Source organism: Oncorhynchus mykiss, chromosome 10 (genome assembly GCF_057628025.1).
Source record: "Oncorhynchus mykiss isolate SJ-2025 chromosome 10, ASM5762802v1, whole genome shotgun sequence".
NCBI lineage: Eukaryota > Metazoa > Chordata > Actinopteri > Salmoniformes > Salmonidae > Oncorhynchus > Oncorhynchus mykiss.
In genome coordinates this window covers 62,055,108-62,072,991 of record NC_143031.1, presented here as the reverse complement: position 1 = coordinate 62,072,991, position 17,884 = coordinate 62,055,108, and the positions used below count along the sequence as shown (strand labels likewise).

Here is a 17,884-nt window from a genome sequence, read left to right as displayed (position 1 = left end):
TAAAGAGAGAGAGAGATAAAGAGAGAGAGAGAGCGAGATAAAGAGAGAGAGCGAGAGAGATAAGACAGAGGTAAAGAGGGAGAGAGAGCGAGCGAGGTAAAGAGAAAGAGAGCAGCTATGTGTTACTAGATATGATACAATTATGTTGAAATGTAAAGCTTATCAGGACAGTGAAATTATTCTATTTGAATCAATCAAGTACTAGGTAGAGAAGAAAACCAGTAGTACTTTGTAATAGCCTGCTAAAAATAAAATACATCTTCTAAATAGGAGTACCAGTGTTTCCCTTTGCATTGAATAGACGGGGTGTCTAGCTCTTTGGACCCCACCTAAAAGAATGTGGCTTCAAATGATTGCAATTGAAAATGTTGCGGATTTAATGCGCCCCGCCTGCAAAATAAGTCAACTATGGGAAACACTGGGATGTACTGGTTTAGCTAGTCTCATTCATCATCAAAGTTAGTCTGGAAAATCAAAGTTCTGGTTTGGCTACCTCTCTGTCCGGGGTGGCTCGTCTGGTCTGCCCCCCTCCCCCGTCGCTGGTGGTTGTGTTGTACCCCCTGGAGGCATCCTGCTCTGTGAGGGGGAACAGCACAGGGGTCAAGGGTTATCATAAGGGTCAACAAAACAGTGTTGCCATGGCGATGGGCCGACACGTGCACAGCGACGCCAGGAGGCATGTTCAGAAGGGCGAAACCGTTACAGTGTGCTCAGATAGAAATGCATTGTGCAGAAACTGACATGATCGTCTTTTATGCAGAATATCATGTTGGCTTTATCTGTTACATTTCCCATGGGAGGATTCAGAAGGGTGAAATGTGCAGAACGTTGCAGGTGGAAATGCAATATAATAGAGCTGACACAATTGTCTATTCTCCATGATCAAAAGAGGAATGTCTGTTCTAGTCAATATAATCTGTGTCTTAGCGTTCTGTAGCGTTGCGCCTCCCTGAGTAAACCACGTTGGTTTACACAATGGGTGATGATGTCATTCAGGGTAGTGATGTCATCCAGGAAATGAGTGTCGGGCAGGAAATGACAAAATAAAATTATAATAAATTAAAATGCATTTTATTTCCATTTCAGGGAAAACACATGGTTCGGATAGTGTAGCACAGTATGATTAAAAGGAAAAGTATGCCCACGTCACAAAACGAGAACAGAACATTTGAACAGAAGAGCACAGAAGGAGAAGTCATTCATACTAGCAAGCGCATACAGTGAGCTCCAAAAGTATTGGGACATTGACAATTGTTGTTGTTGTTTTGTCCCAATCATTTTGGAGCTCACCGTATTCCCAAAAAATAACGAAATCCAATTGATAAACCGTCCATATCGGGATGTCTCATGGTCTGACAAACACCGCTGTAGCTCGGCCACCTTCCACTGCAGAAGGCCACCGTAGGAGGATGCGGTGGATTGAGACGCAGCCCGTGCAATATCGCTAGCTTAAGCCGACGGATTTCGACTGGGATTCTTTTATTATGTTACTTAGATTGACGAACGGGTGACTTTTGAGACTCTTAAGGATTAAACTCATAGTCATTGTATCATTTCAAATCCAAAGTGTACACTTGCTGGAGTACAGAGCCAAATCAACAATGGTGTCACTGCCCCAACACTGAGCTCGCTGTACATTCCTAAAAATATATTCATCCAATTGATAAACCATCCCTGACAAAATCATAAATGCAAGTGGTTCAACATAACAAGGTACTGAAGGGGAGTGAAACAATACACCAAAAACAACTGGGAAACAAGCAGCAAAAAGAGAAATGCCGACAATAACACAACATACATCTCAGTAAACAACACAATCCTTTAACCATATAAAGGGAATGAAGAGGAAGCATGCGGTCCCTGGGTGTCTTGAGGATGAGCCAATAGGAACAGGGCTTCTTTAACCTCAGCTCTGTTCATTGGCCCGTTGCTGAAGCACAGTGACTGGTAGGAGGGGAGGTGGTCACAGTCAGGCAGTGCTGGGGAGAGTCGAGGAGGGAGATGATGGACTGAGGGCTGGTGTGTGTGCGTGTGTTTGTAGTACAAGTGTGTGTATATATATATATATATATATATATATGTGTGTGCATGCTCCACCTGCGTTGCCTGGCTCCTCTCCAAAGTCGTTGTTATTGGAGGCATCTGTATGGAGACTGTAAGAGGTACTTAGCGGCGACTGTAGCCGCGGTGACGAGCTGTACCCCGTGGGACTCCCGTCGGGGTACGAGGAGCTTGAGGAGGGACCCCCCTTGCGGCTCCCCCTCAGTCCCTGCAACGAGGAGCTCCTCTCGGGCACATCCGGGAGGATCTCAGCCAGTAGCCTCCGGAGGATGCTATCGTCTGGTAGCCTAGCGCCGCTCCGGCCTCGCTCCGCTTGGATGTGTTCGTAGATATCCCTCAAGGCCGCATCCAAAGCTTCATAGACGGCTTCTTTAGACTTGGGCCTGGTACTTCGACCTCCACTACTCCTTCTCGAAGTGGGTGGAGAATCACCCTTTTTCCTTCGGAAAGGCACGGGACTGATGAGGAAGGCCAGTTTGGACATCCCCTGCTGGGTTTGGGCTGCTTGGGACGAGGGGGGTAGGGCATGGTGGTCCCCTCCGCTCCCTCCCCTTCCCCCGTGTCTGGTTTGCTGTGCCTGGGGGGGTTTCTGCCGGAGCTCCTGGCGGGCCCGCTCCCGCTCGTGGCGCAGCATAGTGGTAAAGCGAGTGTTGGAGGCCGGGCAGTGTCCTTTACACGAGCTGATGAGGTGACGGTGCTGGTAGCCCTGACCCTGACCGAGAGACTGATGACTGGGGTTGTGGTGGCTGTGGCTGTGGTGGTGTCGAAGGTGGTGGTGGGAGGAGGGGCCGTAGAAGCTCTCGACTGACGAGGTGAGCGAGCAGTGGTCGAAGTCGCTCTCGCTGCAGAAAGAGGATCCTTCGACTTGGACAAAGTCACTGAGGTCCGAGGCGGCTGCATCCTGCTCTGACTCAGAGTACTCGGCCCCTGGGACAGTGGCGCGTCGATAAACGAGGGGGTCGGGGAAATCGCGGTGGTGGGGGTCTAGAGCGAGGCGGGGCTGACCCTCGGGCGGGTTCCTTGCACCCTGGTGAGCGTGATGGTGGTCAAAAGTGTGATGGGACGTCCCGTTACCATTCCCATTGTTAATGTCTTCTTCTAACAGAGACTCAATGGAGAAACGGCGTTTGGGGTACCCGGGTGTCTCCCTACCCCCGCCGCCTCCTCCCCCGCTACTACTGGCACGGGACGATGACCCGCCGGGCGTGGTTGCGCCAGATGGGACCTCGCTATCTCCCAAGTCAGGCATGGACTTGGACTTCTGGATGAGTTGCTCGTACGTGGAGATGCGCATTGGCACCGTATCGCGAGGGACCTCCAGGCCCCACGACGGCCCCCAGGGGGAGAGTTTTCGGGGGAAGAGGTGCGGCTGGCGCTCCAGCTCCAGGATGCGTGCACGGACCGAGCGGATGACGTCAGAGGGTAGCAGCTGGGCGCGGTCGATGTGGTGCATCTTGCGGTAGAGCTTCAGGAAGCCTGGCGCGTCGTGGGCACGTCGCCGGTGCGGGCGAGGCAAGGAGCGAGTAGAGGACGATGCGGTTTGCCCCAATGGGTTGTCGAATACCAGTGACCCGGCGCTCTCCGAACGGGTAGCCTTGTGCCCGCCGGGGCCCCCTGGGTGCCCGTCGTTGAGCAGGTTGTCGCAGCTACGCGACTTCAGCTTTGCGGGCGAGGGCGGTGCGTCTTCTGTGCTGCTCCATGTCTCGGCGTCCTGCCGCAGCGTCTGCCAGCCGTTCTTGAAGCAGATGGCGCGCTTGAGGGGCGAGGAGGGCGAAGAGGCTGCCCCCGGGTTGGCATCGTCGTCGTAGCGACGGTGGGCGAGGTTGGAGGGCATGGGGGAGAGAGGGGAGCGGAGGTACGGGCCCGGGGAAGAGCTCAAACGGGGGGAGTAGGTCATTTCGCACGTGTCCCCACCTTTCAGACGATCCCATAAACCAGAGCAGCGTGGTAGAGAGGAAAAGAGGAGGAGGATATTAACCACGCAGAGAGAGAGAGGAATACAGAGATAAAGAAATACAGAAGGAGAAATATAGAGGCTATAACAGAACACTTGAACATACTGTAGCCTTCATCATGCAATGGTGGAGAGAGGGTGAGAACGAGAGTGAAGCTAAAATGGAGCACTTGAACATCAGTACCATTGTGTCAAACACAGAGGACAATGGTGGAGAGATTTACATTTACACCTCTCTCATCCTTTTCACAATATACTATACACTGAGTGTACAAAACATTAAGAACACCTGCTCTTTCCATGACATAGACTGACCAGGTGAAAACTATGATCACTTACTGATGTCACTCATTAAATCCACTTCAGGGTAGATGAAGGGGAGGAGACAGGTTAAAGAAGGATTTTTATGAGACATGGATTGTGTGTGTTTGCCATTCAGAGGGTGAATGGGCAAGACAAAATATTTAAGTGCCTTTGAAAGAGGTATGGTAGTAGGTGCCAGGAGCATCGGTTTGTTTCAAGAACTGCAACGCTGCTGGGTTTTTCACACTCAACATTTTCCCCGTGTGTATCAAGAATGGTCCACCGCCCAAAGGACATTCAGTCAACTTGACACAACTGTGGGAAGCATTGGAGTCAACATGGGCCAGCATCCCTGTGGAACACTTTCAACACCCTGTAGAGTCCGTTCCCGACCATTTGAGGCTGTTCTGAGGACAAAAAAGGGAGGCTGCAACTCAATGTTAGGAAGGTGTTCTTAAATGTTTTGTCAGTGTACATGCAACAGGGACAGATGTACAACTGACAAAGGCAGACAACCAAAAGATGACAAAACAGTACCGCTAATCTTTTCTGTGGTCACCCCACTATGAGACAGGAAACCTGTGGACATAATGAGCGTAATTAGACAACACTACACAACAGACTTTGTTTCCCAATCCATTCCTGGGGGGATCCCGATGGGGTTTTTTGCTCCAGCCCAGTACTAACACACCTCATTCGACTAATCAACAGCGTAGTTACATGTTGATTTGTCGATTGTTTGGGACAAGTGTTAGCGCTAGCCTGGAATCCTAGCGGATTTGCTCTGTTGGCTATGTTAGCGCTGGGCTAGGACAAAAATGTGCAACCCCTGAATTGGAATGAGAAACACTGAGTTAGAACGTTCCCATTAGCTCGTGGAACATGGTTGTTTGTTTACAGTGTCAACACAAGGCTATTTAGACTGGGTTGGATGCTCCTTGACCTGGAAGAGGCCCTCAGCATAGCGTGAGAAGAGGAAATTAGTCTCTCAGTGGGCTTGTGTCCTGTCTGATTGCTGTCGGGTATAGAGTGAGGGAGCGCAGAGAATGTGTATGTGTTTTTATGAACGTTTGTACATCTGCAAGAGAGAGGTTGTTAAGATTGAGATTGTGTGCGAGTGTGTTTTTGTGTGGGTTTGCACATTTGAGAATGCTTATACATTGGAAGAGAGAGTGTGTGTGTGTGTGTGTATCTGTATCCTTTATGGGTTTTTCATTCATGGCCAGTTTCCTCAGGGTGCAGGCTCTATAGGGATCCAGTGTGTGTATATGCCTATGATTGTGTGAGTGTGCTTGTGTACATACGTTTCTCTGTTTGCATTGTGTGTGTGTGTGTGTGTGTGTGTGTGTACCTTTGACTTTGGAGGGGGAGGAGGGGGAGGAGCGGATGGCAGGTTTCCTCAGTGTGCTGCTGCCTTTGTAAGGGTCCGGTGGTTTTGGGGAGACCTGGTTCTTGCCCTGGTCACCTGACGGCTCCGACTTCCTCCTCTTCCTGTAGTCACTGGCAGCACTGGAACACAAAGTGATAGAACACACGGTTTTAAAGCCACCTTCCACAGTCTGTCACCTGTTCAGCCATCATTTCTAAATCAGTCATTACTTTAAGGGAGTACGTTTTCAAATGATTGGAACAGGGCCTGTGTTTCAGCCCAACGACGGCCCCACCACTTTGTTTGGAACAGAATGAGATACATCGATGGGAAATGTATGCCAAATACTCTCGCACTTAATTCACATTTCAATTCAAGGAAATATTACAGATTGCTCCTTTGACCCAGTTCATTTAATATCCTGGGTTATAATTCCCTCTGGTATAATAGCGTTCACCGCCTTTTCGTGGTTCAACAAAGAGAACCTTAAGGAACAAAAGAAAGCGGTAAAATAGAGCTTTAAAAGAACAAAGCTCATTTGTTGAACATTACCAACTCGTGAACAAAAAAATGTCATCCTCACCGTCAATTCAATTCACACTAGGATGATGTAGCATGACTGCTATTGTTCCTTAAAAACGCCCTAGACCTGCGCCAGAGTCCCGACTCCGGACTACACATGACCGCTGGGGACGAAAGAGTCGAACCCAGGGTCGGCCGACTGGCTGTGCCTTTCCTATATGTAAACCTCTCCCAATCTAGTTCTTAACTGCCTCGTCAATAAAAAAAAAAGATCAAGACTTCTAGTGTGGGTTAACCAGGCTACTAGACTTTCAACTATACTGAATACAATCCCAGTCAGCCTTTCATGAATAACATGGGTTATTCATGACATCCTCTTTTCGACCATCCCATTCACTCAGAGCAAATAGAACCGATTAAGCCTAGCATCTGTGAAAGGGAATGGAGGAGGAGGAGGAGAAGAGAAGGGGACAAGGTTGAAGGGCAGAATCAATAGGCTGAGTGGATAATGTATGCAGGGTTGGGGAGGAGGGGGGGGTATGTGTGGAGAGTCACCGTCACACAGAGTTTGGGACACCGCGCCGCAACACGACCTACTGCTGGTGTGAAAGAAAGAGAGCGAGAGGGAGGAGGGGGAGAGAGCGAGAGGGAGGAGGGGGAAAGAGCAATGCAGAGAATAAAAGAAAGAGAGAGAGAGAATTGAAGACTCACCTCGCCGGCCTCTCTGGAACCCGGTCAGCAGTGGGAGTGAAGTACAGCGACGTCTGAAAGAGGGCAGACAACAAAAGGGAGGGAGAGGAAGAGGAAGAGTGAGCGCAGCGCGAACAAAGACTGGTGGAGGTGGCGGCGGCGGGAGACACAATGCTCAGCTCGCACGCCGCCTCCACCGCCGCCGCGCCTTCACGCTCAAAACAATCCCCCGGCTTATGGCGTGACGGAGGTAGGTTCCACATGGCGTGTGTATGGAATCTCGAATGGGCCTACCGGTTGGCGCTGGGAGCTGCGACCGCTGATTCTGTTGATCTCTGACCGTGGTCTGTTTGAGGGGTTCGTTCAGGAGGGAGAAAGGGCATGAGTGAAGTGATGCACTATAAAGGGTAGCGTGAGGGAGGCGCTCTATCACGCTTTCCGTCTTGGAGATGAAGACGCGCCCCTGGAAGACCCAAAACGGACTCTTTGGATCATAGTATTGGCTCCATGTGGTAACAAAGCATAAAGCACAGCCATTTCTACCCTATGATACAGACCTGAGCCCTTTGCTGGTCTAGGATCAGGTCCTCCTTGTCCATATCATCTTATTATTTTTGATTCCAACAGGAAAACTGATCCTAGATCAGCAGATACATATTGAATCCCAAAGGACACCTACTCAAATATGAGCTTCACATCTGACATGATACATACATACATGGGTTGATAGCAATTTATACAGTCCTGAGATTCACGTCAATAATAAGCTGTCAATAGAGCAACTAGAGAGTGAGAGATAGCGAGAGAGAGATACATTGATAGACAGATAGTGAACAGAGATAGCGAGAGTGAGACACATTGATAGACATAATTGATAAGACAAGAGCGAGATCACGATTAGAGCTAGATTGTCTTGTGTAACGGTCATCCATATTGGAAATACATAAGAGCAGTACTGTCTATGCTCTTATATTTAAGAAATAAGGCCAGAGCAGGTGTGCTACTTACTGTACATGGCCAATATACCACGGCTAGGGGCTGTGCTTCTGTACGACACAACGTGAAGTGCCTGGATACAGCCCTTCGCCGCGGTATATTGGCCACAACCCCCCTTATAGCTATGATAAACCGGTTACAAATTGAATTAGAACTGCCAATCAGCATTTAGGGCTCGAACCACCCTGTTTACATCTAGTAATAACACACTGAATTGAGTCACTAGCAGAGAGGCTGTTGTAGATGCAGATACAATAAAGAGATGACTGACTGATAAATGACATAGGACTGATACGGATGCTGAAAGATGAGGCCCTATGATAAGGTCCTGCTATGGTGTACTACACATGGCGACAACCGTCCCCAATCATACGGTAGCCTAATAAAATGCAGTCACAGTACGTCTGGTAGTTTGCATCCAAATCACACAACACGCAGAGTTTAGTAATAAAGCAATCTAAGACCACAATTGTTTAGCGAGGTTTGCGTTCAACTCTTGCCAGTCTGTTTGTACTCTCTTGCCAACTCCTTATGGAGTTGCCGTGTCTAGGGTTGCAAGATTCCGGGTCTCTTTCCCAAAATCCACTAGTTTCCAGAGATCCTGGTTAGAGGATTCCCGGATTTCCTGCTTATTCCCTCGATATTCCAGGAATCTTCCAACCAGGATTTCTGGAAAAATTTTGAATTTTTGGGAAAGTTACCAGGATTTTGCAACCTTAGTCATGCCTAACATGTTTGGCGTGACAAGGAGTTGGCAAAACAGCACAAAATTATCTAGAACCAGGCTATTCAGGCTAACTCCCACCCAATCCTCCCATTCCCACGATGCTCATGAATGCCAACGTTTACCTCGGTGAGCCGGCGAGGGCAGATGTCTGGATTATAATCCAGACGTTTTTTAGGAGGCTTGAGCCCCAAGCAGCGGTGAGGAGGAAGAGGAGGAGGAAGAGGAGGTGGTGAAGATGGAGTGGTGGTGGAGGAGGAGAGGAAGTGGCGTCATGGGGAGAAAAAACAACAACAACAAAAAACGAGAGAGGAAAGTGACATCCGTTAGAGCACAGAGGAACTGAAGACTGACGAGTTTGACGCGCTGCACACACACACACACACACACACACACGTACATATTATGCACACAAACACATATTGCAGTAATGATTAAGCCAATTTGAACACACATCTAGTACATTATGTTAGCTCCAACACACACTCACTACTGCTAGGCACATCTACAAACCCATAACCACAAAGCAACACACACACACAGATTGTGGGAGCAAGAGGCAGAAAGCAGAACTAAGGACATAAGGCACTACAGAGCAGTGATTCGGTTGTGAAGACGGACTAGCTAAACATGACATTGGTGGAACCCTCTGTCTCGAAACTAACCTCCAGTCATGTGCATTAAGGAACCTTTTCTATCTTTCTCAGAGTATGTTGTCTTGGGTTTATTCAAGTGGTGGGGTCAGGGTGCAACAGAAAGAATATTACAGCTAGAAATGTGATATATAAAATCTGATCATTCCTTATTCTGCATGACATCAGAGTCGTGTCTTTTCTAGACTGCATATTTCTAGCTGAACATTCTGAATAAGTCCATTTCCTCAACCTAACAACAGTCCGACAAACAGTGTATCTCGCCCTTCTCCCCCAAAGTGTGCACTTGTACACTTCCTCTCGTGGATTTCAAAGGAATGGGACTGGTGCAAGGAATATGGTGGAAAACAGGAGCTCAATCCAGCCCAAGTTTACACCAATCCAATACCTTTAATGCCTTAGGTTGCCTAAAGTTGAGGAGGAGTGAATGAGTTGACAATTTGGGAGAAGGGGTAGAAACCAAAATGTCTAAACTGGCTAACAGAAACAAACGACACAAGCTGCAACCTACAAGAGGAGCATGAAGAACGGTGCAGAACGATGCTCTGACCAGATGCTGCTGATTCATTTGTTGATTTTAATTAGCATATTATTTCGATTGATTTCTGTTCTGCTCGGTTCTACCGGCTGCTCCACTAGCTTATCAACAGCGGTAAGCACACACTGCAAAACAACCTGAATTTTGCTGGTGAAAAATAGGAAATTATACAATGTAGGAAGAGAGGTATCCCTTAGTAGGAGGATTTTTGTGGTAAAAGGACCAATCCATGTTAACTTGGGACTTTGTTTTGTTTTGCAGTGTTTCGAGCTTTCAACGTGTCGCGAGGCCAGCTGATAACGAGACAGCCACACTATGCTAAACCAACTCACCAAGATGCAGAGACACAAGAAGACCAGTCACAAGGAGCTACACAACAGGCGACCACCACAGTGACCACCACAGCACCCAGCAGCATGCCAAAGCAACTACAACAGGAAGGACCCCAGACTCCGCTCCTGGTGCGCATGCCTTTGTTCCAACTCAGCACTAACACACCGGATTCGACCAATCTCTGTCCAGACTGAAGACCGTTGACTCATTATGCGTTAGTGTCGGGTTGCGAAATAAAAACAAACAGCCTTTCGTTGAATCAGGTGCGTTACTGCTGGGCTGGAAGAAAAGCCTGTACACCCACTAGCTCTCCAGTCCGAGACTTGGACGACATTATTCCCACCCAGCTACAGCGGGGTCAAGACTGAACGGGTAGAGGGGAGTGAGGTATACCTAAGGCTGGGGGTGCCTAGGTGGGAGTTACAGACCCTCACTTACCGGACGGCCGAACTCCAGCTCGGAAAAGAACTTATACCAAGGCTCGTTCTCTAAATCTATGTCATCTGGGTTTAGCTTATAGGTCTGGAGAGAGCGGAGAGTGACAAAGAAAGAGGGAGGGAGAGAGAGGAGGAAGAGAAAGCACAGAGCGATATGGATCTCGTGGTTAGGATAGGGGTGTGCAGCGCACGGCTGCAGGGGTTGATGGGTAAAGAAGAGTGGGTCCAGATGGAGAGTTTAACACCAGGGTAAAGAGACAAAAACAGTGTTGTTACCGCACACACACACACACACACCATTACACAAATCATTTTTGGGGGATAACTATGGCCCTCGTCATAGAAAGCATTGTTGTGCAATTCATTTTACTTAGCTACTTGTCACATTTCTCATTCAGATAATGGAAAAACAGATAAAAAGTTGAATGGGTTGTAGGAGAACGGTCAATTAAATTGAGTGGTAAAGACATAACATTGGCTCATCAAGTGTCCTGAGGTGAAGAGACTAAACTGCATCACCATCTGTTGAACAGTCCTGTATGATGTGTCTTTGCTGCCTTTAGCTTGTGACGCCACACAGTCATTCACTATAAAGCGCCAAAGCAGAGCAGAAAAAGTGGTGTAATGTGCAAACTAATCCAGCAGAGGGCAACATCTCCCTGTCATAAAGCCCTGTACAACTCTGGTTCATTTCAGCACACCTGGGCCACGTTCAAGTAGCCAAACACGATCAAACGTTGCAGATAGAAATTCCACAAACAGAGCCAACGTGATTCCTTATTCTACATGTCAGAGAGTCATGTTTGTTCTCCAAATTACATTTCTATCTGGATGTTTCAAAACGTTAGGAACTGCCGAAACGCGTCATACAGTTGAGCGCCAAACGGTCTTTCGAGGTTCGTTTGCTCTCGTTTGGAGGGTGTGACCTGATCAATATGGTCGTGACCATTTTGAAAATGTGCAGCACACCATACGAAATCACCCTCTGGGCAATTACATTCACACCATTCAACTGAAGGTTCAGATCAGCACCATATCCACTGAATTAAACGTCCCACACCACTGCATCCTGCTGAACGTGGTCCTGAGTAAGTAAGCGAGGTAAAAAAGGAACATTGGTTTACCTGTTAATACACTGCTCAAAAAAAATAAAGGGAACACTAAAATAACACATCCTAGATCTGAATGAATGAAATATTCTTATTAAATACTTTTTTCTTTACATATTTGTGTGCTGACAACAAAATCACACAAAAATTATCAATGGAAATCAAATTTATCAACCCATGGAGGTCTGGATATGGAGTCACACTCAAAATTAGAGTGGAAAACCACACTACAGGCTGATCCAACTTTGATGTAATGTCCTTAAAACAAGTCAAAATGAGGCTCAGTAGTGTGTGTGGCCTCCACGTGCCTGTATGACCTCCCTACACCGCCTGGGCATGCTCCTGATGAGGTGGTGGATGGTCTCCTGAGGGATCTCCTCCCAGACCTGGACTAAAGCATCCGCCAACTCCTGGACAGTCTGTGGTGCAACTGGCCATGGGTTCCTCCTATTGCAAGACAATGCTAGACCTCATGTGGATGGAGTGTGTCAGCAGTTCCTCTTGCAGGAACTGCTGACACACTCCAGCCACATGAGGTCTAGCATTGTCTTGCATTAGGAGGAACCCATGGCCAACCGCATCAGCATGGTGGATGGAGCGAGACATGATGTCCCAGATGTGCTCAATTGGATTCAGGTCTGGGGAACGGGCGGGCCAGTCCATAGTATCAATGCCTTCCTCTTGCAGGAACTGCTGACACACTCCAGCCACATGAGGTCTTGCATTGTCTTGCATTAGGAGGAACCCATGGCCAACCGCACCAGCATATGGTCTCACAAGGGGTCTGAGGATCTCATCTCGGTACCTAATGGCAGTCAGTCTACCTCTGGCGAGCACATGGAGGGCTGTGCGGCCCCCCAAAGAAATGCCACCCCACACCATGACTGACCCACCGCCAAACCGGTCATGCTGGAGGAAGTTGCAGGCAGCAGAACGTTCTCCACGGTGTCTCCAGACTCTGTCACGTCTGTCACGTGCTCAGTGTGAACCTGCTTTCATCTATGAAGAGCACAGGGCGCCAGTGGCGAATTTGCCAATCTTGGTGTTCTCTGGCAAATGCCAAACGTCCTGCACGGTGTTGGGCTGTAAGCACAACCCCCACCTGTGGATGTCGGGCCCTCATACCACCCTAATGGAGTCTGTTTCTGACCGTTTGAGCAGACACATGCACATTTGTGGCCTGCAGGAGGTCATTTTGCAGGGCTCTGGCAGTGCTCCTCCTTGCACAAAGGCGGAGGTAGCGGTCCTGCTGCTGGGTTGTTGCCCTCCTACGTCCTCCTCCACGTCTCCTGATGTACTGGCCTGTCTCCTGGTAGCGCCTCCATGCTCTGGACACTACGCTGACAGACACAGCAAACCTTCTTGCCACAGCTCGCATTGATGTGCCATCCTGGATGAGCTGCACTACCTGAGCCACTTGTGTGGGTTGTAGACTCCGTCTCATGCTACCACTAGAGTGAAAGCACCGCCAACATTCAAAAGTGACCAAAACATCAGCCAGGAAGCATAGGAACTGAGAAGTGGTCTGTGGTCACCACCTGCAAAACCACTCCTTTATTGGGGGTGTCTTGCTAATTGCCAAGAATTTCAACCTGTTGTCTATTCCATTTGCACAACAGCATGTGAAAATTATTGTCAATCAGTGTTGCTTCCTAAGTTTCACAGAAGTGTGATTGACTTGAAGTTACATTGTGTTGTTTTAGTGTTCCCTTTATTTTTTTGAGCAGTGTAGATTATTTGGCTGGATTCTTTCTAAGTCTCATTTAAACCTTCAACATTTACTCTGCCCAATACTCTGTACTATGAGCTTAATATTAAAAGTTCACTTTGACACCTGGAGCAAAACTCACCATAACTGAACATACAGGAACTCTCGCTCTCCCACCTCCTCTCCCAAAGGACTACAGAGTGCTAGAATGACTCCTACGCACCAGCCCTGGGGCTTATTCCTCAGTCACTTTCCATGAGGTTTACTGTGGAGCGGAGGAGTGATTCACTGCAGTGCCCGGCACACTGCAGACTGGCAGTGACATTTACCACCCGTGTCTACTGGGAAATGTAGTATATGAGCTGCTGGGGGGAAAGGCTTTTTGTATTGGACTTGCAAAACAGCTACTTCAGCTCAGGAAGGGGTGAATTGCACTGTGGAGGGGAGTGTACTCTCATTGCTATCTCTATGTCTAATTGGAGTACATCTGACCTCCTTAGGCGGTCGATAAAATTAATAGGAAGGAGCTGAACGGGAGGCGCCTCTATGTGGGCCGTGCCCATAAAAAAGTAGAGCGCCTGACGTAGCTGAAGAAAAGGTTTATAGAGGTCAACCAACCACCCCCCTTCCCCTCTGGCTACTTCATGCCACAAGGCTGGCTCAGCTGAGCCCCAGCTCTCGCTAGGTGACCCATGTCCAGGAGCTATTTAAAGAGATACTTTGGGATTTTGGCAATGAGTCAGACAAACACGTGTGATACCATTTTTATGTCTCCGTGTCCAGTATGACGGAAGTTAAGAGGTAGTTTCGCGAGTCAACGGTAACTAGCGTTAGCGCACTGACTGGAAGTCTATGGGTACAGTGTCTGCTAGCATGCTAGTAGCTGCCCATAGACTTCCAGTCATTGCAGTGATCAGACTACAATCCAAGAAGTGGACCACAAGATGTCAATAATAGCCTTCTTTATGGAAGGCCATATCCAGGAGGCGTAGATGTGTGTGAACTAGTTTCTCCATCAGCAGCGGAGAGACACACACCGCGACCAGAAACACACGCGAAGGTGATGTGACGAAGGCTAGAAACATGATTTATCGTGGCTTTCTTTAAGAGAAACGGGGAGAGAGACAGCGTAGTTGGGATGCATGAGGAAGCCTATAGCTCACCCTGCATTACAGACATCCCCGACTCATTGATATTCCCCACGCCGGCTCCTCTCCCTGTACTCTACGTGGATTGATTCCCACATTAGGGTGTGCGTCAAATGGCGGCCTATTCCCTACACTATAGGGCAGTTGACCCTGACTTTGAATACCATCGCTATAGGGAATAGGGTGCCCTTTGGGAGGAAGCCATGTTGTTCTGGAGAACTTGTCTGAAGACATTGAAAAGGTCCAATGCAACCGTTTTTATCTTAATATCAAATCATTTCTGGGTAAGAATGAAGTACGTTACCGTGATTATTTTTGATCATTTTAATTGAAAACAAACAATTATAGCTCCTGAGCAAAGAGCAATTTCTCAAGCAAGAATTTAGCTAGTTGTCTAATTTAGCTAGTTGTCTAATTTAGCTAGTTGTCTGGGAGTGGTCTGAGTGGGGAGGGGAAAACTGAAAACTAGCTGTTATAGACAGAGGTTTGGAACTACCTTTCTTATTGGTCTATTAACTCATTTGTCACCAGGCAGGACACAACTCCATCCCACCAAAACAGGCAGACATTTTCAGGCAGCCATTACACTAAAAGAGCGTTACCATCATTTCCACAATTTTACAGTTTTATTCTATAGTGTGGAAATGTATATAAAACATAGGAAAATCATGTATACGTTTGCAGAAACTAAAAACGTTTTTGACTGCTTTAAGCTAAACAACGTCCTTAACTTCAGAAGAGTTCTCTTTCACCCCCCTCCTCCTTTACCTCCCTCTCTCTCTCTCTCCTAAACGATCACCCTCAAGTCCATGGAGCAGACAGACTAGCACGTGGATGGCCGACCCTCCTCCTGCAAGATGTCGCTCCAACAGGGTTGGAGCAAAACCCTGCATTGCGACAGGCTCTCCAGGAGGATGGTTGACCAGTCCAATACAGCTGATATAGTACACAACTATCCCCTCACGTCACCTCTTGCCCTCAATTCCATGTAGCAAATAACCCCAGCCTCACCAATACAATGGGTGACACACAGATAGGAAGTGAAAAGAAGATTCCAACCTTTTGCCTTTGTGGTCCATTACATTTTGTTAAAAAGGTCACTGAAATGCTTTACAACGGGTTGGTCAAAACAAGCATTGTGATTGGTTGAGACGCATTCTAAGCCATACATAAAAAAAAAAGTTTAGCATTGGTAAGCATTTGACGCAAAAACGGGCATTTTCTTTTCTGTTCCATCTGAGAAATCCCTACGCATTCACTGTCCCATCAGCCCAGCCAGCCAATTCATTAACCTGATCTCCACTGTAAATGTATCTAGACATTATTTCCCCTTGCTTCTAGCCTACACAATTGCTATATTTGGGCACAACACCACAACACAAAACCTCCGCTTCAGTTTTGACGGCCTCCGGAAGGTGATTGCGTGAAAAGGAAACCATTTAAAAAGGAGTGAACACTGTCCGTTGGATACATTTAAATGGATACACTTTATGGAAATCCAAATAGAAGTTTGCGTCTAGGCCTATAGAGCATTGGGAAAGTATTCAGACCCCTTGACTTTTTCCACATTTTGTTACGTTACAACTTTATTCTAAAATGAATTAAATTGTTAGTTTTTCCCTAATCAATCTACACACAATACCCCATAATGACAAAGCAAATACATTTTATTTTAAACATGACATTTACATAACTATTCAGACTCTTTACTCGGGACGTTGTTGAAGCACCTTTGGCAGCCAATAAAGCCTCAAGTCTTCTTGGGTATGAGGCTACAAGCTTGGCACACCTGCCTTTGGGGAGTTTCTCCCATTCTCTGCAAATCCTCTCAAGCGCCGTCAGTTTGGATGGGGAGCGTCGCTGCACAGCCATTTTCAGGTCTCTCCAGAGATGCTTGATTGGGTTCAAGTCCGGGCTCTGGTTGGGCCACTCAAGGACATTCAGAGACTTGCCTCGAAGTCACTCCTGTGTTGTCTTGGCTGTGTGCTTAGGGTTGCTGTCCTGTTGGAAGGTGAACCTACGCCCAAGTCTGAGCTCCTGAGGGCTCTGGAGCAGGTTTTCCATCAAGGACCTCTGTACTTTGCTCCGTTCATCTTTCCCTCAATCCTGATTAGTCACCGTAGGTATGGTGCCAGGTTTTCTCCAGACATGATGCTTGGCATTCAGGCCGAGTTCAATCTATGTTTCATCAGACCAGAGATTCTTGTTTATTATGGTCTGGGATTCCTTTAGGTGCCTTTTGGCAAACTCAAAGCGAGCTGTCATGTGCCCTTTACTGAAAAGTGTCTTCCGTCTGGCCACTCTACTATGAAGGCCTGATTGGTGCCCAGAGATGGTTGTCCTTCTGGAAGGTACTCATCTCCACAGAGGAACACGGGAGTTCTGTCAGAGTGACCATCGGGTTCTTGGTCACCTCCCTGACCAAGGCCCTTCTCCCCCAATTGCTCAGTTTAGCAAGCTCTAGAAAGAGTCTTGGTGGTTCAAAACTTCACCCATTTAAGAATGATGGAGGCCACTGTGTTCTTGGGGACCTTCAATCCTGTAGTTATTTTTTGGTACCCTTCCCCAAATCTGTGCCTCGACACAATCTTGTCTCAGAGCTCTACGGACAATTCCTACGACCTCATGGCTTGGTTTTCAACTGTGGGAACGTATATAGACATGATTTGGAAAGGCACACACCTGTCCAATCAAATGCATATACCACAGGTGGACTTCAAGTTGTAGAAACATCTCAAGGATGATCAATAGAAACAGAATGCATCTGAGCTCAACTTCGAGTTTCATAGCAAAAAACTAAATAAAATAATGACTTTGTTTTTGCTTTGTCATCATGGGGTATTGTTTGTAGATTGATGAGGGGAAAAAAAGTAATTTTATCAATTTTAAAATACAGTGGCTTACGAAAGTATTCACCCCACTTGGCATTTTTCCTATTTTCTTGCCTTACAACCTAGAATTAAAATAGATTTTTTGGGGGGGCTTGTATACTTTGATTTAGACAACATGCCTACCACTGAGGATGCAACATTTTTCTATTGTGAAACAAACATGACAAAAAAAACAGAAAACTTGAGCGTGCATAACTATTCACCCCACAAAGTCAATACCTTGTAGAGCCACCTTTTGCAGCAATTACATCTGCAAGTCTCTTGGGGTATGTCTCTATAAGCTTGGCACATCTAGCCACTGGGATTCTTGCCCATTCTTCAAGGCAAAACTGCTTCAGCTCCTTCAAGTTGGATGGGTTCCGCTGGTGTACAACAATCTTTAAGTCATACCACATATTCTCAATTAGATTGAGGTCTTTAAATGTTTCCCTTAAACCACTCCAGTGTT

General features: G+C 47.3%; 1 protein-coding gene across 50 annotated transcripts in view; it reads right to left on the bottom strand.

Annotated features, from left to right (window-relative positions):
* sorbs2a (sorbin and SH3 domain containing 2a) overlaps positions 1-17,884 on the bottom strand; it is a 133,602-nt gene that overhangs the window by 12,675 nt on the left and 103,043 nt on the right. For 17 of the 50 annotated variants that reach the window (XM_090187371.1, XM_090187369.1, XM_090187372.1 and 14 more), the window contains 3 exons: positions 6,921-6,973; positions 5,670-5,827; positions 494-576 (listed from right to left, as the gene is read on the bottom strand). In XM_090187371.1, coding sequence (XP_090043497.1) covers positions 494-576; positions 5,670-5,827; positions 6,921-6,973 — 294 coding nt within the window. Of the gene's footprint in view, positions 1-493; positions 577-2,097; positions 3,976-4,855; positions 4,898-5,669; positions 5,828-6,920; positions 6,974-8,744; positions 8,802-10,581; positions 10,666-17,884 lie in introns of all 50 variants that reach the window. The other 33 variants (XM_090187325.1, XM_090187326.1, XM_036933535.2 and 30 more) reach the window with 5 other exon arrangements.